General features: G+C 36.2%; 1 protein-coding gene across 1 annotated transcript in view; it reads left to right on the forward strand.

Moving 5' to 3' along the window:
• Positions 1 to 462: 462 nt before the first annotated feature.
• TMEFF2 (transmembrane protein with EGF like and two follistatin like domains 2) overlaps positions 463 to 23039 on the forward strand; it is a 223007-nt gene continuing 200430 nt past the window's right edge. Inside the window, exons 1-4 of the mRNA XM_010979726.3 lie at positions 463 to 634; positions 3086 to 3195; positions 10827 to 10956; positions 15460 to 15486. Coding sequence (XP_010978028.1) covers positions 463 to 634; positions 3086 to 3195; positions 10827 to 10956; positions 15460 to 15486 — 439 coding nt within the window. The remainder of the gene's footprint in view (positions 635 to 3085; positions 3196 to 10826; positions 10957 to 15459; positions 15487 to 23039) is intronic.

Genomic DNA, 23039 nt, shown 5'->3' on the forward strand with positions numbered 1-23039 from the left:
CTTCCCACGTGATCCCGGGCGGGCTAAGGACCTGCTGCTTCCCAAACGCCAGAGGGATGCGGGCGGCAGAGCGCGAGAGGCGGCTGCTGGGCTGCGGGGCGCTTTGACTCTCCCTCCATCCAGCCTCCTTGGGCTCCTGTCCTCTGCCCTCCGGAGTCCGGTCTCCTCTTGCTGCCCTAGCTTGCCAGAGCCCTCTGCTTATGGCAGCAGCTTCCCGCGTCTTCCGCGCGGCTTCTCAGAGGAAGACCCTCTCGCTCCCGAGGCTGAGTCGGGTCACTGGATGTTGCTGAAACTCCGGAGATCATGCGCGGGTTTGGCTGCTGCTTCCTCGTCAGGTGCCACGACCACCGCCGCCGCTTCTGCTGCCACCGTCCGCGGGATGCTCAGTAGCCCGCTGTCTGGCCCCCGAGATCTTGTGTTCTTCGGAAGCCGTTTGCTGCTGCAGAGTTGCGCGAACTAGTCATGGTGCTGTGGGAGTCCCCGCGGCAGTGCAGCAGCTGGACACTTTGCGAGGGCTTTTGCTGGCTGCTGCTGCTGCCGGTGATGCTACTTATCGTAGCCCGCCCGGTGAAGCTTGCAGCTTTCCCTACCTCCTTAAGTGACTGCCAAACGCCCACCGGCTGGAACTGCTCTGGTAAGTCCAGAACCCCAACCCTGGACCCCTTAACCCCGCAGGGGAAACACGCGTTTCCAGTACAAATCAACCTTTCCTAGTGCGTCTCCCCAGCCCCTTGCCTCCAACGGCCCCAAACCCCTGAGACCACCAAACCCCCACCCACCAGAGGACAACAGAGAACTGTTTCAGGCCGCTCTGGAAGGGGGACGGGGGCTCTAGGGAGGACAGAAAGTGCAAGTGTAGGAACCTTTGCATCCTTGCTCTTAAATTGCAGCTGTGAAGATTTTAAGAAATATTACATGGGATGGTTTTGTGGATCCACCGAAAAGAGCATCAGTCCTTAGGGAAACAAAAACAGAACCCTTTCTATCTTTAAAGAAAAAAGTCTAGCTAAAACGAGCGAGAAATAACTTTATGAGAAAGAACCAGTAAGAAAGCAATAAATCAGTTGGTGACTGCAGGAGAAACACTGATTCCTGGCAACAGTGCCACAGAGGTTGCACTGGTCTGGCACTAAAGACCAGGTTAAACAGATTCTAAAGGAGCTTCGGTTTCAACAGATACAGTTTCTCTCTCTCTCTCTCTCTCTCTCTCTCTCTCTCCCTCTCTCTCTCTCTCTCTCTCTCTCTCTCTCTCTCTCTCTCTCTCTCTCTCTCTCTCTCTCTCTCTCTCTCTCACACACACACACACACACACACACACACACACACACACACCCCTTCCTCTACTTGGCTGAAAAGACGTCGTTTTTGCATCCCTGAGATGCCTTTCTCTTGCCTCCTAGATGGTGGAAGGAAGTTGAGAAAAGAATCATGCGGCGCTCTCCCAGGCCGGGGTGGGCAAGAGCAAGGCCCGGCAGGCTCACGCGTAGGCGGGCAGAGGGTGGAACCGACCCCACTGGGCGCTGACTCCTCCATTTCTGGGCAGGCTTCCTTGGAGTGCGTCAGGCGCTTCTTGCTTGCTCGGATCCCTTCAGAGTCTGAACGAGAGAGCTTGGCAGGCTTTGCTCTACTGAAGCCTCCTAATTAAATAGGGCCCAAGGATGGAAGTTGCTGCACTCGTCCGAGCTAGCTTCGTATTTCAGTGTGATAGCCCGTAGTATAATGTACCGGGAGGGATTGTGGTATGATTTCATTGGCATTTTAAACTCCATTAACATGCCTGAGTATGTCTCCTAGGTCTGGTCTGTTCTAGTTTTGGCAAATGTGTATGTAATTATTCATTCTCTGTGTATACGATTCTGCTGAAGTTGAATCTAGCTCCGAATAAAGTGGCTTTCAGGGATGTATGTGAGCAGAAGTGTATGTAACTTTGGAGAAGAGGAAATGACCAACTGTAACTTACAGGATGAAAGAATATGTAGTCCTGGGTAGTTAGTGAAGTAAATTTCACAAGGAAAATTATTATGTATCATTGTAGTTTGTGCTTTTTGAAGACAAGTTGAGAGTTGCAACCCTATTAGACTGGGGTCAATATATCGCCTTTGTTCTGTTTTTGGCAGTTTCTAAATTCGGGATTTTTATGAAACTCAACATGTTTTCTTTAACTTATTTGTGTCTCCTGTCTGCATATATGTTATTTTAGAAAAACTAAGTTCCACTTTGCAGGTGCCTAATCACTTTTTAGGTGCTTTATCATAGTAATATTAAGCAATCTGCAAAATCAATTGTTTGAAATGTTGATAGCTTTGTAGCCCAACATGACTAGTTTGTTTCATCCCTAACTATGGTACTGTTTTAGGAAATAACTAACTTAAATATGAAGTTGGGGTTGGCAATCAAGAAATTTATTGGTGCCAGATATCTTACAGGGATCTGCAAAAACTAAAGAAAATAAACTGGCTTTCCAGGCAGATTGTCAAGAACCTGGCACTCACCCCCCTCCACCTCTGTTAACTTGGAGGTGATCAATCTTCATTTGAGCCAGACAGACCATCAGAGAAAACACTGTGCCTGTTTATCTTTATTATTGGGGGTTTGTTTCCTCTTTGTCTGGAAAAATTCCAAATATGGGGTTATTCCAGGCCTTAAAGCGAAAGAATGAGTAAAGATGGAGCAATGGGAAAATGGCATTCAGAGACCATCATCAGCCCTTTTCTAAAATGTAGAGTTTGGGGGCCATAAACTATAGTCTACTTAATGAGAAAAAATAAGTAAGCTAAGAAACCAGTGTTAAATCCTCATTCACCACTGCCAGTATTAACCCAAGCTAAAATAAAACAGCATCATCAAAAAAGAGCATTAAAAGACAGTTGACTAAAAAAGAAATGTGAAAAAAAGAAACAAATATTAATCACTTAATTAGACTTTTTTTAGGTTATCAGTAAAGAATGACCTTGCAGTACAGCGGTGGTTGTCGGAATTAAAATTTAGGGCAATTCTTTTAAAGCTTCAAGATATTTCTTTTTTGTTGTTGTTGTTCAATTCTTCAAAATTTTTAAATGACTGGAGTGTTCTCTTTAAATTTGAGGCTATGATGACAGAGAAAATGATCTCTTCCTCTGTGACACCAACACCTGTAAATTTGATGGGGAATGTTTAAGAATTGGAGACACTGTGACTTGCGTCTGTCAGTTCAAGGTAAGAGTTCTATTTGCATCTTCCAATTCATTAATGAGACTACAAAGCAAAGATCTTCCTTTACAGCCCATCACTTGGCAACTTATAGCTGTGCAAGCTAAGAGGAAAGCTGGCAACAGAGCCAACCGATGTCAAAATCGCTTTTTGGAGAAGTGTAGGTGCCACAGTTATAAATGCCGCTGGAGGTAGAATGCTTCAGGTTGTTCTTTTTGGTGTGCCAAAGGAAAATTATGTTTCTGTGCCCCTTCTAATGTGCATTTTACAAGTCAGCTACTGGGGGTAATAGTCAAAATCACTGGTAGATAAGGAGTGTGGATTTCTACTTTGGTTATTTCTATCGGTGCTCTGATCTTTTGATCATATTGCTCTGTTTTAATGGTCTTGGGTTTTATTATCCTGGTAATCTGGTTAAGTTTTTAAATGAACTCTTTATGAATGAGACTTCAAAACTACCGTGCTAGTTCGGAAATCATGACATTTATTAATATATGTCAACTTTTCGTGGATACCACATTCACTTACAACTGACTCTCTCAGGAATCTGAAACAGTGCAAATAGCCACAAGTCATTTTATAAACATGAGAAAGACGTGTTTTGCCTCATGTTAAAAAAATAAATAAAAATTAAAAGAAAGATTGCAACAGTGGTATCATCAAGAGTAAATTATTAGTATTTATTAAAGGTGGAACTCTCAATGTCATTATTATAGTCATCATCTAACAAATGCTTTCTACCATGTAAATTATAAACCTTTTTTCTCTCAATATATTTATGTAATTCAAATATTAGAGATGCTGCACTGATATCTTATATTCACCTCTGAGTGTTATTGAATTACTTTTTAAAATATACATGAAATATAATGTAAGGGTCAACCAGGAAATATTTGCATAAATGAAACTATATTCCTGAGATCAGGGAAAACTTTTCCAAGTCTATAAGCAAAACTAAAAAAAAAAAAAAAAGTTTTTAAGGAAATAAAACATTAGAACTCAAATACAGGTCTAAACTTTGTTACGGTACAGCTGTCTCTCAGCATCCATGGGAACTGGTTTCAGGATCACCATGAATACTCAAATCCGTAGATTCTCAAGTCCCTTATATAAGATTATGTAAAATTTGTATAAGATGTATGCACATCCTCCTGTACACTTTGTCATCTCTAGATTACTTATAATACAATGTAAATGCTATGTAATCAGTTGTAAATACAATGCAAATGCCATATAAATAGTTGCTGGTAAGTGGCAAATTCAAATTTTGCTTTTTGGAACTCTCTGGAATCATTTTCCTAGAATATTTTCTATTCAAAGTTGGTTGAATCTGTGGATGTGGAACCCGCAGATTTGGAGGGCCAACTGTATGTAATATTTAGAATTGTTGGTGAAATTTAAATATTTCAGATTGAATTCAACCTCCCAGTGAGAGAGAGAAGGGAATTCACATTTAAATATAGTTTGAATAGCTTATAGATAAGCTAAAAACTTCTGGGACATCATTTTTTTCTTTCTAAGAAAAGCAATAAACAACTGGTATTTGTCAAGTGTGCCACCACCTAGTGGGTAAACATTGCTGTGCCCATGCTTCAGTCTTTCTTAGACCATAGTCTAGTGTTGGGAACATTAATACGTATTTAATATGCGTGCAACACCACCTTCTAAGGTCTCCAGCCACACTGAACAATGTAATTATGTTCTTTCAAGGAGCTACTCGAGAGAGACGGAGCATAAAAACTCTCTAAGTCATACTTCCCCCAAACACTAACTAAAGGGAAAGTACAGTTAGATAAGTCATTAATTAAAAAGCCCCAGGATTTTGTGGATGTTTTTCCCCTTTCAGTTTGTAATTCCCCCAAATTTGTCTTCTTTTCAATAACCACAGGTAGACATAAGAAGTGAACTCATAAACAGTATAAAATGAACCAAGGAGAATGTTCCACAGATGGAAAGCCATAATCATAACAAGATTTTACCAACAGAGAAAAAAAAAGAAGAGTTCATAAAACTCTAAATGAATGCATGTTACTGAAAGGAAATGTATGTTTCTTATTAAAGAAATTGTGTTCAGTTTTCAGGTTCCACAAAGGGTTTTGGTAAATCTTTTATCAACAGAGATATTTATTTTTTTCATACATTGGTCAGCCAGTTATGTTTGTCATTAATTTAAATAATTGTTGAATGGAATAGATTAGGGGAGGGCAATGAATGCAAATTTGAGTAAGAAACTAAAATGTAAATTTCCGCTTCCTATTGCCTGTAGCATTTGAAATTTACTACTAGATTACTGTTGCTATTAGTCTGTGCTTTGCAATAGTTGTCAGTCTGTCAGAAGAAAATAAGCATTTCCCTAGTGGAAAATTTTAGAGTTTACCCATACCGGGAATATTGAGTGGCTGAATTAACTTCAAGTTCAAAGAAAATGTACAAGTTGTGGAAAGAATTAAGAGATAAGATATTTTTACGCTAGGAGTATCTTGACTCAGTACTTTCCAATGAATTTGAGATTTTCTTTGCCCAGTATCTGATGAAAAGGGAGATGTCCTGAAAATCTGTTTTCCTATATACTATTCTAAACTAGCTGAGGTCATCTACTCTCTGTTTCTTCTGCTTTCAGATACAAACCCCAATTTTTATATTCAAAATGGGATGCAACCATGGTCTTTTTGGCAGAGAGATAAATTTCAAAGAGAAATGGGTGTATGTGTGTATAATCTATGTTTTTTAACGTGAATTATTATTGGAGCACTGAGGTGAACAAGTATTTATCTTCACCTCTCTTAGATGATTTAAAATAAACATCTACCCTTCAAACACATCATCTCATTTATTTTTCACAACTGTGTGAAATAATTATTTTCTCCTCCTTTTACAGATGAGGAAAATAAAAACCCATAAATGTAAATAACTTACTGTTAATTGATGATCCCAAATCAAGAACCTAGGTCCTTTGACATCAAATCTCATTTTTTTCTAGGACATTATTCATGCAAATAAAAATATGAGTCACAATAACAAAAGCACCAACTTCTTGTAGACAACTCTTACATCAAAAGTAGTACAGCTAATTCTTGGGTGATGATACGAGTTCCAGAAATGGCCTGCAACCTCATGCATTCTACCTTCCTATCTGCATACAAAATGGTATGCTGCCCATTATGATAAATCAGTTATGGGGATGAAAATTTAGAGACAGTCGATGGATGAAGGGATGGATGGATGGAAAGAGGAAAGAAGAAAGAAGAAAATAAGACCTATGTGCAGCTATTCATAGATAGAACTCATCATGTCAATGAATATGTAATGATCAGTTATCACTTTATAGTTTCAAAATATGATGATGACTTATGTTTTTCAGGTATCATTCAATTTGAATGTGAAATATTTTAATTTAATAAGCCATGCTTTAGATCTGCAGTTGTTCCAGTTACTAGGACTGCATAACAAATTGCCCAGAACTTAGTGGCTCAAAACAATGAACATTTATTTAACTCATGAATTTGAAGTTGGACAGCGCTTTATGGAGACAGCTCATCCCTGCTCCCATTGGCATTAGCTGAGCGGCGGAGGGAACTCAAAAGGCTTGGTGTGTACTTCTCTCGGGGCTCTCCCCAGTGTATTGGACTATCAGCTGGGGACCTGGGTCCTTCTCCATGTGGGTCTCTCTGTTTGAACTGGCTTGGTCTTCCTCATAGCACAGTGGCTGGATTCTAAGGGCAAGCATCCAGAGAGAGAGAGAGAGAGCGCCAGGTAGAAGCTGTATCCTTTAATGACCTAGTCTCAGAAGTCATGCAGAGTCACTGTTGCCACAGTCACAGTCCTGCCCACTCTTTTCAAATCATAAAAATTTTCCATATGGAGAAATATAGTCACAGAGAAGTAAAAGTTACCTCTGGAATGATCAAAAGATTGGGACATATGCAGGATTTTTATCTTTTTTCTTTTTTGGAAGAGAAACATGCCATATCCTAAGCCATTATTCCGAAGCCTTTGACAACTGGGAATATAACAGAATTCACTTAACATCTGTGGAGAGCCTTCTCCATGCCAGATTCCATGGAAGGTGCCGACAATATATAAAATACAAGTTATGCATCACTTCTAGACGCTGAAATCTCAGTGAAAAGAAATCTTTACTAACCAAACAAGCAATAAATCACATGAAAAACTTCTCCCATAAATTTTTGGTTCATTTGTAACAAAATGAATTCCATATATCTTAGAGCATCAAGTCATTGAATCCACTCATTGACACGTTGCTGCTTTCTTAAGCAATGTGGGCATTTTGGAACAAAATCATTCACTGAAAAACACATATTTGGAAAATAAACTTTAGATTTTTAAAACATCTGAATAAAAACAGAGTCGCTTTTCCCTGGAGAGGAAGTTTGGACAACACATACATTTATGAGCTTAACCATCTGGGCCCAAGTCTTGATTTTTCTCTTACCAGCCAACTATGTGGACTTTAGCATGTCACTGAACATCTGAATCTGTCCCTCCATCTGAAACTGAGCAGTATCACGATTAGCACTAAAAAATTATTTCCAATAACTTGGCATATTTTAACATAGTAGTTAGCTTACTTTTATACTTAGGGTTATTCTGTTTTCCTAATTTTAGACATGCATGCTTTAGTGTCAATGTTAGATGGTAACTCTGCTAGTTGAAATACATATCATGAAAGGCAAATAATTTCTATTTCTTTTTATAAGTGAGTATTCCAAACCATTTTAAAACATGGCTCTGTTAATCCTCCCAAATGCCCCAGTTAACCATTTTAAATGGGGAAACTAAGCTATAAGCATGTTAGATATCTCATTGTTGAGGGATATATCCAAGGTCTTACACCGAAGCGGTGAGAGGAATGGGAGAATCTAGGACCAGACTGCCAGTCTTGAGCCTTAATGATTTAGAGTATGCTTCCTCTGTGTGTTATTCATTTTAATGAGTGCAAGTCATGGTACTAAGGGCCAAAAACATCGTGCTGATAATCTACAGTTAAGCTCTTTTCAACTCTGTACAAATCTCCCTTTTGGCTTGTGCATGGAACTTGGCAGCTCTGTTTTTAGCACTGTTCACATTTGGCTTACTGCATCCCTCAGAAGTGGCATATGAGCACTTTATCAGTTTATTTGATATTTTAAGATGCATATCAGCATTGTGTACTAGCACTTGACAGAGATCATAAATACTTCCCACCCCTCACTCCCCATCTACTGACTACATCTGAGTAATCTGCAGAAGTAGATGAGAAGAATAGAGAGGGAAATTCTAGGGATTAGAGAGGAGAAAATGTGGTGTGGACCCAATAATCTACACACAAAGTATTGACTGTAACCAGGGTTGGAGATGGAGATTTAAAGGTAACCCAGGACAAGAATGCTAGCACCCAAGCATGAGATGTTAACTAGCCCAGCCATTCACACTAATTATGACTCTCTTCTGCCTACTGAAAGGATTAGTAAGTCTACTGACTATAATACATTACCAGCTGTTCACTTCTTTCTGGTCTCTCTTCCATATTCTCGGATACTATTGTAGCGTTAGTGGGTCCTCATAAATCCTCCCTACATTCCCCTGTCCCTGGTCCTGAAGATAGCACATTTATCAAGCATTTATCCATCTACCTGCCTCCTGGCCATGGTTCTGACATGAGCACCACCCCCATTTATTGGATATCCCTTCAGTACTGCTTGTTGGAAAATTCAACTCTTTACTGACATTTTTCTATTGCCTTTTTTTTTTCAGTAATGATAAAGATGTTCAGTTTTATGTAGGTCAATTTTCAGATAAATATTTTGGAAAGCTTGTGGAACGCAGCCCTTACACAGGTATCACCTGGTTAGAAGAGAGTTTGAATTGCCTAATAAATTAAAGATCCTTATGAGTGGAAAGTTCCTATCAAAATAGTTTTTAGAATATAATAATGTAGATTGACTGAGTCTGGGAGCTGTCACTGTGGAAAGGAATTATTATATAGAATCTTCCAGAATGTCTACATTAGAAATTGTAGTAATAAAGAAGATTTTTAAAATATATCATATTTAAAATATTTCATATTTAAAATATTTAAATCATTTTGATCATATTTAAATAATTTCTAGATAGATATGAGTTAGTATCTATATCACCTTGTTAGCAATTATAGTGATTGTAATCTGAGTGTCATACAATTTGAATTTACTATTGGGAGAACAATATATCACTATTAGTAAAAAATTATATTTATGTTTTTCAATAATAGATGCAAAGTAAGACTCATAAAACTTTCATTTCAGGGAACGTTGTCTTATACCATTAAAAAAATGGTTACAATGTTAAGCCGTTATTACATAACGGCAAAGAGCAAGAGCTAAATGGTTGATTGGGAAGAAGAAAGTGCAAATACTCTAAGAGAATGCAGAGTAAGAAAATAAATCTCAGGTTTTTGTCATCAGATTTTAACCATATTGAGAATTTGCTCCTATTTTTGCATAAATCCTTGAGCTAGATTTAACTTATGTTAGAATTTTAGGTTTATTATCATATATATTAAAGCCCTAGCCATCTCAGTAAATCATTGGTTTATTTTACATCTGTTATAAATTTGTAGCACATCAAAAATCCAAATATTTTAATAAGAAGTAGAAAACAGAAAAGTGTTTTCACATGCATGTGTATGTGTGATATGTGCTTTACTTTGTTTCTCTGGCATGAGAGTATTTATAAATAATCATCTTGATCATTACATTTGTTATAATTAAACAATGTAGCACATCACTCATAGTAATCGTGAGATAATCACATCACTGCTTTAATTAGCAGGTATAGAACACAGCCAAGTATCTCTAAAGCCTTAGAGTGTGATTATATTATGATGAGTATACCCTGTAGGTTGCCTAATTTCCATTGTAAAATGTGTACATTTTGTAATGAGGTTGTTTTCAAAATGAACTTTTCTCTTTATGAAATATATATTAATAGTCATACTTTTGAATAGTCAATCAAGTTTACATATAGTTCAGTAGTTGTTGACTTTTTTCCTGTATTTCATAGTCTCTTGTTTCTTTCTACGCTGTATCTGCATCAGGATCCAATGGTCTAAAGATATACAAAAAATTAATTAGTAATCCCAACGTCTTATACATATATTTATAAATTTGTAAAGATTCAGATTCAACAGGGAAAATACATATTAAGGAGTAACTCTGTGGCATTTCAGCTATATACTTCTGCTCCACAGATAGACATTACCTAATTTTGAATAGCTTAAATGTTGCAGGATGTTCTGATTTTTCCCACCACACCAGATGGGCTATCAGGAAAAAAAATTAAACAATATTGATACATTTGTTGTTATATCTTTTTATTATTACTTGTCCTATCACTTTGTTAGAATTGCCTGATCAATTTCAAAGCTGTTTTTCCCCCTATCTGAATCAAATGACCACATTGGCTTACTTGACATTGCTTTTGTATATCTTTGAATGATGCCCTTGCAAGGTCAAAGACTTAATGGATACAGTGGGACAATGGGGATCACTAAATATGAAGACAAGTGCTTTTTTCTGTAAATGATGATTTCTGCCCAAGATGTCAGGAGCATGAAGACTCCTGTACTAACCATAGGCTTACCTCTGTGTGCTCCCCAGTGCAACAGTGACTATGTGCCTGTATGCGGCTCCAATGGGGAGAGCTACCAGAATGAGTGTTACCTGCGGCAGGCTGCGTGCAAACAGCAGAGTGAGATACTTGTGGTGTCTGAGGGATCCTGTGCCACAGGTATGTATGTGATCCTGAAGACACCCTGAACCCTTCTGAATGGATTCTGAATCCAAGAACCCTGTCTTGCTATGTTTCCTGTTATGTTATCTGCAATTAAATAATTCAGACTATATATTGGCTAGACAAGCCTCTTATTCTTTTGTACAAAGCATGAATTATTTTTATTCTATATATTTTTACATTTCAAATCACTTCTAGAAGGAAGAGAAATCTACCAGAAGGATCTCAGTAGATTTTAATACATATGTTATTTAATGAAATGCAGACAGTTGAATACTATAATTAGAGCTCTAGTTTGACTGCTCAGGTGCTAGATATATAGAAACCTTTCTAAGCATGAGTAAAACTTGTTTTGTTTGTTTGGAATAATAGCATCATCTGCTGGAGGGCAGTTTGCAGATTTGGATGGGGAAGGTGAGATGTGGCTAGCCTTAGCAGCTCTGCAAAATGCTCTTCTTAACATTTAACAGATTATGTTGAAGTTTGTCGGTGATGGACATAACTTCTAATGACGTCTGTCCTTTCAGCCAGGGAGTCCACGAAGCTTAACAGTTATATTGTATCGAGAATGCTGTAAGGACAGTGAGAAGGAAGAGTGTCTCCATATGCTCTTTAGCTTTTCAGGATTTTTGTGTACAATGGTTGTTAGAACTGAATGGCATTTCAGGAAGAAAAAGATTAAAAAAAACAAGAGGAATAAAGCCCCACTTGATACAGCAATGCTATAAAATGCAGCTGAGTTCTCAGGTTAGGCTTGAGCCACTAAAATCATGTATATTAAAGAAATTTTAGTGTCCCCTGATAGTTGTCCTTACCGGCAAATAAGCATCTTTCTGGAAAGTCATTATTTCTGAGGAATTGGACGATATAAGCATATTCAGGAAAAAAACAATAGTGATATAAAATAAGAACTTTCTTCAAAAATGGCACTATAGAATAGTGCCAGGGAAGGTCTATTTTACTGAAAAGTTCCTCTTAGATAATAAATATTTCTATTCGAGGGAATTATGTTAAAAATTATGTGTATGATGGCTGGGCAGGGTGGTAAATGAGCAAAGGGAAAGGGTCATACTCTCTAAAAGATTATCTGAGACCTACTGATTGTTTAGTAGTTGACAATGTTCCAGGTTGTCCTGGTGACTACTGAAGTTCCTAAGAATTAGCAGAAGAGAAAGGTATCATTCTTCACGGACAGTGATGTAGGCTTTTGGGTTTTGGTTTTAGTTTTTAAGTCCTCTTTGCTCCTGCTTGATTCTCTGCCTCCCAGTGTGAATGCCCTTCCCACAAGGGTGACTGGGAGCAGTTTGGGCTGGTGCACCTCTTGTTTATTTGCTACAGCAAACAGATCACTGCTGCGCCATCTACACATGAGAAGTAATGAATGGAAGAGCCACCTGTGAGAGTCATTGGACCATCTCCCTCAGTAGGAAAGGAGGAGGACTAGTATAAGGATCAGTGGGCAGTAGTTATAATAAACAGTCACGCAGTTATGGTTGTGGTTAACAATGTTTGGCAGCAAAATCTCTCTTTTTCACTTGCCAGCTTCCAAGTTCTTGTCAGCGAATGCAGTCACATTCTTCTGATTCATTCAGTCTCTCCATTCTAGGCCTTAATATGTCGATTATACTATGAAAATACTTAACCAAGTAGAAAATTTAATCACAATTGAGTAATCCATCCCTAGCTCATTCACAGACCTAGATATCCGTGGGATTTAATTAGTAAGTCAGTCTTGCTGAATGCATCTTCCATGGACCTGTAAATCTAAAAGGGTTTTGATCTGAATAATGATGGAGGGATGGAAGTAATTCTGACTAACCAGGTCTGACTGTAAATAAATTGGAGTGCTGACTTTTGATCTAAAAGAGATTCTTGTTCTTTTCTTCATAGATTTTCCATTTATTTTTTAATGCTCTTTGGCACTGAGTGGAGGTGGCAAGTTGTGATCTCTAGGAATAAAAAGCAGTGGAAGATATGACTTTATGGTTTTTATGTTTCATTGAACTTACAAACCGTTTTTTGTCTGGAAAATGGTTTCCTATTGGGCAGTCTGCTCAACAGTCTCACTGTCAAATTCACTTTTTTGCCTTGTAAGAAATGTATTGACTAGGAGCCCAGATTCAGATACGACAGCATGACTTCTTTTCTTAGGTGTTTCTGTCTCACTAAATAAGGCTTTAGTAAACTACCTGTCTCTGGGTTTGCCAAGATGATTCATTTTTTAGTGGAGAAACCATTAAAGCTTCCCATCACTATTTTATAACATTGCCATGGACTTAAGTGCTGTTTTCCCCCTTTATATTTCCATTTTATTCCCTAGCTACTTAATTTGGGTCAAATCAAACAAATTATCTTAAGGACCATGCCCTTTGAAGTTTTAGAAACATACATGGGAAATACAAACCAAAATACAACTGCTATTTTCCTTGATTTTCTCCACCTGTATGTATTTCATAGAAAATCTATAGATGAATAGACAAGATGTTCACTCAAAACTTTAATTATTATGTTCTAGACACAGTGATAAGCATTTAAAATGTGCTGTTGTGCAGTTATCCTCACAACAGTCCAAGGAGATAGACACTAGTATACCCATTGACCAGAGGACCAATAAGCTTAAGAAGACTGACTAACATTCCTTATGTTACCCAGTGAGTATATTTGCAGCTTGGAATCCATTAACTTTTATGTATTTCCTCTTAGGTACATATAAGTATAGAGAGCTGACCAAGACATGGTTCTTGATTTAAAGAAGTTTACAGTCTTAGTAGGAAAGGAATAAGAAACTACACCTTCAACTAAATCACAGGTCGAATATATTAATGCTATAATAGTACAACCTGTTATTAGCCTCTGGTGATTTTACAAGTAATACTGAATTAAGCTTTCAAATTAATTCAAATAAAGTCAGTTATAATTCTAGCTGTGAAAGGATACAAAAAGGAGACTTGACAACCATTGACCATCAAGCACAGTCTCATCCAACCAGAAGTGATTGTGCTGTGACTTGGACTCAGTTCAGTTGACTGGACTATTTTCCTATTATGGAGATGAATGCATCAGCCTTTCTTAATCTGTTATCTTCGAACAGTCAAATCATATGATTAAAATTCTTGTTTGAGTCTGTGTTGACTAAGAAGTGTTTTTATAATAAATTGTTTTACCGATTTTGCTAGTTTACCTTTAAGAGGAGGCCATCCTGGCCCAAAGACATGCGCCTTAGTCACATAAGCAGTTAATGACTTGACATTCTGATTTGATAAATTGTTAGACCCGGTGGATTTAGTTAGTACGAGTCTGCACCAAGGCTGACAATTTAAACTACTGCTCCTTCATGGCAATGCTCATGTCTAACAAAATGTCAAGGACGACTACTGGGGAAGCATCCACTCTTCCCTATGGGTCAGCCTCTTGTAGATCTTCATACATCATGCTTCTTCCTGTGTGATATCTCTCAATAAAGTGTCATGGAGGCAAACAAGTAGCAGTGTTTTATTTTAATTGGTCTAAAACAGCAAACACAAATTTGTAGAAGTGGCATTTGATATAGATAGGTCTTGAGCCCTGGTTGAGATTTCAATGTAAAATGAGGGCATATCAGACAAAGAATACCAGTAGTAGTGTTAGGTCTCAGTGTTAACATTAAAAATACACAACCAAATGTATTTAGCATGGGAGGAAGTGGGGAGGCAGAAGGAAGATGATGTCTACACTTAACAGGTGGAAACTGGTGGAAGCTCAATGATCTTGACTCCAACTAGGAAACTGAGTCTTTCCGGAAACTGAGTTCTCAGAAATAGACACCTTTCAGAGTTGTGATCATGTGGGAGGGAGGAGAGAGAAGTGAAGAAAGAAGGGCAGAGAGAGGTTATTGTCTTTTCTACGGGCATCACCTAGGGTGTAGCCAATTTTAATCACAAAGGCAAAAATTAAGCTCAATCTTCTGTTGATTTCAAAAACAAAGGACAATTTTGGTTGCAGATGGACATCCACAGTTGTGGTATTTGAAAAACATATTAGCACTTACATAAAAAGATACTCATTTTTAAACTGATTTTCCCTTTGTATTTGCACTATACAAGAATATAAGCCTCACTTACAAGTTTATTTGCCACATCTTAGACTTTAATTTCTAAATCTCACCGATCACTATAAGTATCTTATTTTCAGTTTTTTTGGTTGTTGTTGTTAATGACACCAAATTAATCTTGATTAAAATAAAAATGAGAAATTTTACATAGTCAAGTCTAGGAATTATTCCAAAACTAGATAATATTTTTTTCATGAAGTTTAAGAATGAAAATAATAGGGAATTTACTTTATAAGTTATGTTATAGAAATTAAATTGATGTGACTGTATTTTTCATTAATTAAATATTAGCTTTTTTTCAATATATTACCATCTTAACAGAGAACATAAATATGAATTTTTTTTAAAGGCAAAAAAATTTTGCATATGTTTTTAAGCAAAAACAAATTATTTCTTTTTTTTTCCCCCAGATGCAGGATCAGGATCTGGAGATGGAGGTAGGAGTTGCCTTTTTATATATTTGAAGACTTACATGTGGCTATTATCTCTGGATATTTACTTATGTATTTGCCATCACAGATAACTGAGACAAATTCATATTTTGCATTTTAGGAAAAGGAAAACAAAACCAAAAAATACCATTCTCTTTATTAAGTAAATGTATATGCCATGTAAATTACTTGATATATTTATGAATCATACTTAACTCCATTTCCATCTAATCTTCCTGTTTGTGTTTGCATTTGAGTTAACTTCAAGATAAATATGCATGTCAAAACTTCCTAAAGGAAGCCTCCAAGCATTTGTGGCAGGGCAGAAAACTCATGAGAAAACTATTTAAATATTGGGTTTTTTAAATATATAATTACAAGGTATTGATATTAACACATATATAACTATCATGTAAACAAGGTCATAATTATCAAATTAATAGTTTGAAACTGAAGGAGCTCTAGTTTATAAAAGAAAAGTAAAAAAGATAAACTTTAAGCCAGTGAAAATAAGATAGTATCTTTGATTTCTTTGATTAAATTAATCTCTAGCTATTTTCACTAAAATAAGATATATGTTTTCATGATTTAGTTATGTGTTTAAAGAAGCATATAAGATAAGAGACAGGCAGAAGCTTTCAAAATTTGATCCAATATACTTACTGCCAAGTAAGAAATTATTTCTGGATTGAACCTTCATTGTAAATTTCCCAAAATGCTTTTCTAAATGAAATCCAAACAAAATGCTACCTTTATACACAACAAGAAAAAAAAAAGCAACTAGATATAATTTCAGCAAGGATAATGAAAAGAGAATGAATAAAAAACATAAACATTTTCTCTCAAGGCCTTGCTTAAGTTGTATAAAGTGACTAAATGTATGTTTCCAAGTAATTTTAGTTTTCAAATGAAGAATTTGATAAAAGATAAGGAAGAGAAGTCTCTGGATTCAGGAAAGTCATATCTGTACTGCTCACCTTATCTGGTTTGGGCAACACTTTAAAGATTTCTCAAGTCGCCTTATGTAATGAAAGGCTTAACTAGTTCATAAGTAATCAGAGACTACAATTAGAGCAGCATATTGGAGCACTTTTTTTTTTTTTTTTACACAAAGACTAAAACTGAACAGGAGTCAAGGTTCAGTACTGTGAGAGTATGAAATGTATTTCCATGTCATTCGGCATTGGACAGTCATCTGATGTTAAGACAATCTTTTACTACTTCTATGAAATTAATGTTTTTCTCTAGCTGATTAATGTAGTATTCCTAAGAAAGCTTCTAGAAGTTTTGAAAAAAGGAGCTTCTAGGACAAATTAAATCTTAAGGAGAAAAAGAAAGGGGAAAAAAAAGAGTTCCTTGAGTAAATATTTCACCACTGGAATATTAAGAAATTAATCAATTTCTTAAATGTTGCTTTTAGAAAGAACTACAAAACTCTGTACACTCCCAGCTCCTTAGTTTTATGTGTAGACTACTTAATTGGACAGGTATCATTTTATCTCAACTGTTCTACTTTTCATGCAACAAGTCTTAATTTTTAGCATCTTTAAAAACAAAACACAGAATATCCCCGTTGCCCTTTTGTTAAAGCATCACAGTATACTTTTTCTAATTGAGTCTTCTCTTCATATCATAAATCATTTCTTCATTTTCTTTCATAATAAGTTGTGGTGTATGTTTCAGACTCTAGTTTCCAGTTTTCATTCACTGTGATTAGCACATACGATTGATGGTATAGTCAACCTCCTTCTTCTTTGTTGCATTTTATATTGAAATCGTAGGTTCACTATGTTATCCTATGATCTGAACAAGGGAATTTGAGGGGGAAATCATTTTAATCTCGTGAATATGATATTTATAAGTTAAATTTTATATATTAGTTGGAAATTACTTTCCTTAATTTTTTCTCCTTTTTTATTTTTACCCTTCCTTTCAATTATAAGTGCTTTATCATAACTTAGAGAGAGAGAAAAAAAAAGCAACTTCTTAAGAGATAACTGTTTTGAGGAGAAAAAAAGCAAATAACACATTTAATTCTCAGTTGAATTTCTTTTAAAGAATTGTTGCTCTGAAAGTTGTGGTAAATAAGTATTTAGTCTTAGCTGCATAGTTTTTTTTAAAAAGACAGAGACAGTGTTTCTGTTTTGTTTTTACTAAATCAATTTTTTTCTAGTCTATGTGTTACTTTTCTCTGAAATACTAATGGTTTTACTTTTCTGTAGTTTTATTACTCTAACATAAAATGACAAAAAGGCTTAATAACTAGAACCTGTAAACTTAGAGTGACTTGCACATTCCAATTCCCATATCCATTGGATTGTACATAAAATATATTTGACTTGCTACCTCTGCTATACAGAAGATGGACTTGCTCTATATTCTGACAGAGTTCCTATTACCAAGATATCAGAGGAGCCAGAATCAGTTTCCTTTGAATTAACCAGAAGTGACTGAATTACCTGTGTTTGGCTGGTTAATCCAACAAGCCTAGCTCGTGATTGTTCTGACTGTTCTCTATGGGATATATTCTCAATAACGTGTATTTAGTTAATAATGGGGGCATCTTTGCAAGCACTTTAGATGGTTAATGGTTATTTTTCTAATTTCCTTTAACAAAAGTTAATATAATTCCCAAATGGAGTGCATTGATCTGAATAGCGAAGTGAACAATGTTATTTACAAAACACTTACATGTGTGACTATCAAAAATGGTATCATAAATATCCAAATCCAAAATCACTTTAGAAATACATCAATTTTTACTTTTTTTAGATTGTCTTATGTTTTTAAATGAATGAATATTGCCTTAGCATTGAAAATTAGGCCTGATTATTTGAAAAATAATTTGTTTAATTCATTTTCACAAGAGCATATCTGTCATTTACCACACTTGTGGGAACATTTTTACTACAATATAAAATGGATCTAAAGGTTTCATAAAATTTATATTAACTTGTTAGTACCCATTTTATAGAGAGTTTTAAAATCTTTAACTATTGATCTATTTATTCAGATGAAACAATTCAAAAGACTAACATTATTTAGTAAAACATGTTTACCATGTCTTCCCCACGGTTTGCAAAATGTACTGCATTCATTTGTCAGGGTAATTTGTAGAGTAATAAGGAAAAATATTGCATACAAATCTTAAAGGTTGGCTTTTCCCACTTCAGTGACTCAGTCCTCTTTTTTTAGTGTTTGAGAAAATTCATTAATACAAAGAATAATTTTGTATTATTAGTTCAGAACATAAGACTGGCTGTTTATGGAATCCTTTTTGTTCCGAACAAAAATGTTTAGTTGGAAAGATATCTACATCAAATAACCTTTTGGATAGACTCCCACCTGAAAAAAAATTCAGAATAAACTGTAATTAACTATATATGTGTCTGATAGGGAGGTGATAAAATACATGGTCCTGTATAGACCAAATTCCAAAGAATTTCAGAAAGTAGTAAAAAGGAATGGATTGGTGTTTCAAATACTTATGTATATGAAGATTTAATGCTGTAAATAAGAAAAATGGGTGTGTGTAGGAGGGATAATAACATCTTATCCAGCCACAGACTTCCTTAAGCAACAAATACTGCAGTAAGAAAAAAGGTATTAAAGGAGCCTTCTCTCAGAATCTAAGGGTGTGTGGGTGGTTAAGGGATAATTTGTAACACCTGCTTTTCTTTCAGCATCTTTCAGTCATACTATAAAGACAAGGCCATGAATATTTTCCATTATTCTTAATAATATTTCTGGATTAACTAGACTTTTGATAGGTTCCTAAAGACAAAATATATGTCCGGTAAAATAAAAACTGTATTTTAACTATTAAAATTATCATAAATATATTATCCTGCTAAAAGTCTGGAAGAATCCACAATTAAATTTTAATAACAGCTTATGGGAAGTTGTATGATAATGTCTATAGAAATAAAATGTCTCTAAGATACACAGCATAGATACAATGGGTATATTTTTAATTCATGAGATAAAATGAAGCACTGGGCCTATTTATACAACTTATATAATTACACAGGTTTAAGAGAATTCTTTAATAATTAATCTCTTTAATTAAGAGAATAATGTCAAATTGTATAGCAACAAATCAAATTAAATTTACATCTATTATTTGTATAAAGAAAGTCTGATTTTTATTTTAATAATCCAGGTAATTGTTATTATGATGACTTTAATGCAAAAAATCAGTTATGGTATGTTTTTATTTAATGCAAAATTGTCCTGTGCAAATTATCTTTGTATGCTGTCACTTGGATGTCTATAATTAAGATATTTATTTCATATATACTTTGGATAGAACAAGAAGTATTTATGTTGCCACAAATCGTAGACCCTAGACTATTTCTGATTATGTGGATTGCTAAAAACTAGAAACAGTATTGTAACAAATTTGAGCACTTAAAATTATTTTTAAAAATGTCTTATGTTTCTAATGTGGATTTAATGATATTCAGAAATTCAGTTGAATTGAAAAAGCCTAATATAACCTGGGGACTGTGGCAAGGTTTCTGGAGCTATAAAGCTGAATATGACACAGTTCTTTACACTCAAGGAGATTTACATGTAAATTCTTTTCTTAGCACACAATGAGAAAATTATGGTTCTAATCATCAAAAGAAAAATAATCCCCTGTAGAAATAAAATGTTAAATATACTATAAATTACAGGGAGCTGAATATTCATTCCATAAAATATTCTTATATTAGACTAAGTGACTTTTTCTTCCATTCCCTTTCCTGACTTCCATCCGTACCTTCTCCACCTTACCGTCATGGTCAAGTTCTTGCCAGCACACTATGCCTCACTGTGTAGTTTCTCCATTGAGTACACATTATAGCCAAAGTCTCACAGGCATCAGTTATAAGCACCTTCAGCTGAAATACTGATTCAGTAAAAAATTCTACCATGAATGAAAGGTCTGAGATTCTTCCAGGGCGATACATATGGGGAGAAAACAGAAACTCTCTTTGCTTTTGCTGTCCTACACCTGAGAGCTGCTGCTCTGGCTGGACATGAGTTTATAGACATCTGAACCACAATCGAAATCTTTTCTCAGGTCTTCAAAGGGTGGAATGAATCCATTTTGCTTTCTCTGTACTTCAAAGAGAAACAATAGTGCGATGGAGTAATGAAATAGAGGTAGGGTGAATGAAGACAATGGGTAATGAAATTAGAACAATACAAATAGCAAACAGAAGGAGGGAACAAAATGAGAATGATGGAAAGTGAAGAGAGGAGAATGGAGCCTTTGTTACCAACATGGCTGTACTTTGTTTTCACACATGACTACCATCTTAAAAATGAAAATAACTTTTTTCCCAGTAAAATAGTAATAATTGACTGAATTTCCAGAGAAGATTGCTTGATGTGAAATGGATACTACAAACTTTTTTTTCTAAATCACCCATATGTTTTGTTTTGTTTTTTAAACCACATCTAGGAAAATAAATGTAATCAGTGTATGCAGTGTGATACACATGGCTTTAGATTATGAATCAGGAGATTTGTATTCTAGATTTTTAATTGACTTGAATGATGCCTATGTGATTTTACTCTCAAGCTCTTTGGAGATTCATTTATTTTATCAGTAAAGGAGAGTAACATCTGCTGATAGGAAAAGATGATTATAATAAACTAAGGCAAAGAACTTCAGACTCCAAAAAATTAAAACTGAAGTGAAAAGAATTTATATTACCTTTGCTCTTTATTCCCATTTACTCTGAGAATATAATTTCTCTGAAGGGTTTGATTAGAAATATGGGTCTTTTAATTAGTGATTTTTAAGTCCATGATTTACAGTACTGATGCAGAGACAATGCTAACAAGTCTACATACCCGATCACAGTTTTCCGTATTTAGAGGAGACAGCTAGCTCTGCACCTCAAAGAGGAGTGAAGTCTTCACAGTGTTGATACCAGAGGAACTGCAGTTCTGTAAGATAGATAAGAAATAAGGAATAAGGTTTAAAAAATTCAAAACAGTAAATAATTCTTAAAACTACAATGGCGGGCATATTGCCTCCATAAAAATTCAAAAAAGAAATGGGAGGGACTCAGTACACTTACAAGGAAGAGTTTTCATCAGAACGCTAAGCATTGCAGTTTTTCCAAGGGGATTTGAACTTTTTAGAAAGAGATTCTTTTAAAATAGATGGGAAGATTTTATTATTGTTCTGCTTGATGTCAGATAAATCTGTAAGGAAGCCTAACTCAGTTATAATTATTTGCAAAACACTCTATGGTTTAGAAAAAGCACTATCATAACATTAATTTATTTAATCACAGTGGCAGCCTTTGGACATGTGGATGATGATCAGAAAATACATAGCATTTCACCCACAATGCTAGCAACAGTACACATGGTAACCAAGCCAGTCCTTGAATTTCAAGAAGGAAACTGTAGCCTACAAGCTTACCCTACCTCTTGCAGTAGTTGTTTGCAACAACTGTATCAGACAGACCCCATATTCTGTGATTTCCGTAAATCATCAGTCCTATCAACAATCATAGGAGATTTCATTTTCCCATCATCTTACCTTCTTTCCACTCTCACTTTTACTTTTGAAATCATCTGTTCCATTCAACGGAGTACTCAGACCCCTATGGGTTTTGTTGTGGTCTGTCATCTAAGGTAACCATCAGTCCATATTGGTTTGCCAGCTGTTCTCGTCTACTGACTTCCTCCTTGGTCTCCCATCCCTAACCCCATGCCTTTTCTGGGTATTCGCTCCAAGGTGTTTAATAGACTTTAATCTTGGGGGAAAAATCCTGTTGTGTGAGTAGCAACAGGGAGTAGTAGTTGAAAATACAGGCTCTGGCCCTGGACCCTGTGGCTGTGGTCCTGCCTCCACCACTTACTAGCTGTGTGACCATGGACGGGTTACTTACACAATCTGTTTCTAGTTTCCTCAGCTGTGACCCTTGCAGGGTTCCCCAGAAAGCAGACTCTGAGGTTGAGATTGGTACAGTCAAAGTTCACTGAGCAGTGCTCTCAGGATGGGTGTCTGAGGGAGGAAGAGTGTGGGGCTGGGCAGAGGGAGAGCTAGTACAGTTAAAAGAAGCCATGTCAGGGCCTCAGTATGGGATGGCCCCTGTGAGTTGTGTTTAGCTGGTTTGATGGGGCTGGGCTTCCCCACTCCACCATTGGTCGCCACTGATGTGGGTGCCCCCAAAGGGAGGATTGCTTTGGGCCAGGCTGCAGACTAGACCTGGAGAGGGACTCAGCTGTGAGCTGTCTGTCTACAACATTTGCAGCAGCTGAGATGGGGGAAATGTGAACGCCGCACCATGGCATCCTCAATGATCTGTAAAATGTAAAACAAGGAACAAAACAGACAAAAGTCCTGCCTTTGTTGAGCATCTTTCCTGTGAAAAGAGCCAAGCAGTAAACAAAGAACTAAGGACAAATAAAGATTGTCAGATGATGAGTGCTGCGCATGGGGTGGGGGGGGATGGGTAAGTGGGATAAGGGAAGGCAGGGGTTGCTAATATATTTGGGGGTATCAGGAAAACCTGGACAAAGATAAGAAGGAAATGAAGGAGCAAGGC

The sequence above is a fragment of the Camelus dromedarius genome, chromosome 4 (assembly GCF_036321535.1).
Source record: "Camelus dromedarius isolate mCamDro1 chromosome 4, mCamDro1.pat, whole genome shotgun sequence".
Taxonomy (NCBI): domain Eukaryota; kingdom Metazoa; phylum Chordata; class Mammalia; order Artiodactyla; family Camelidae; genus Camelus; species Camelus dromedarius.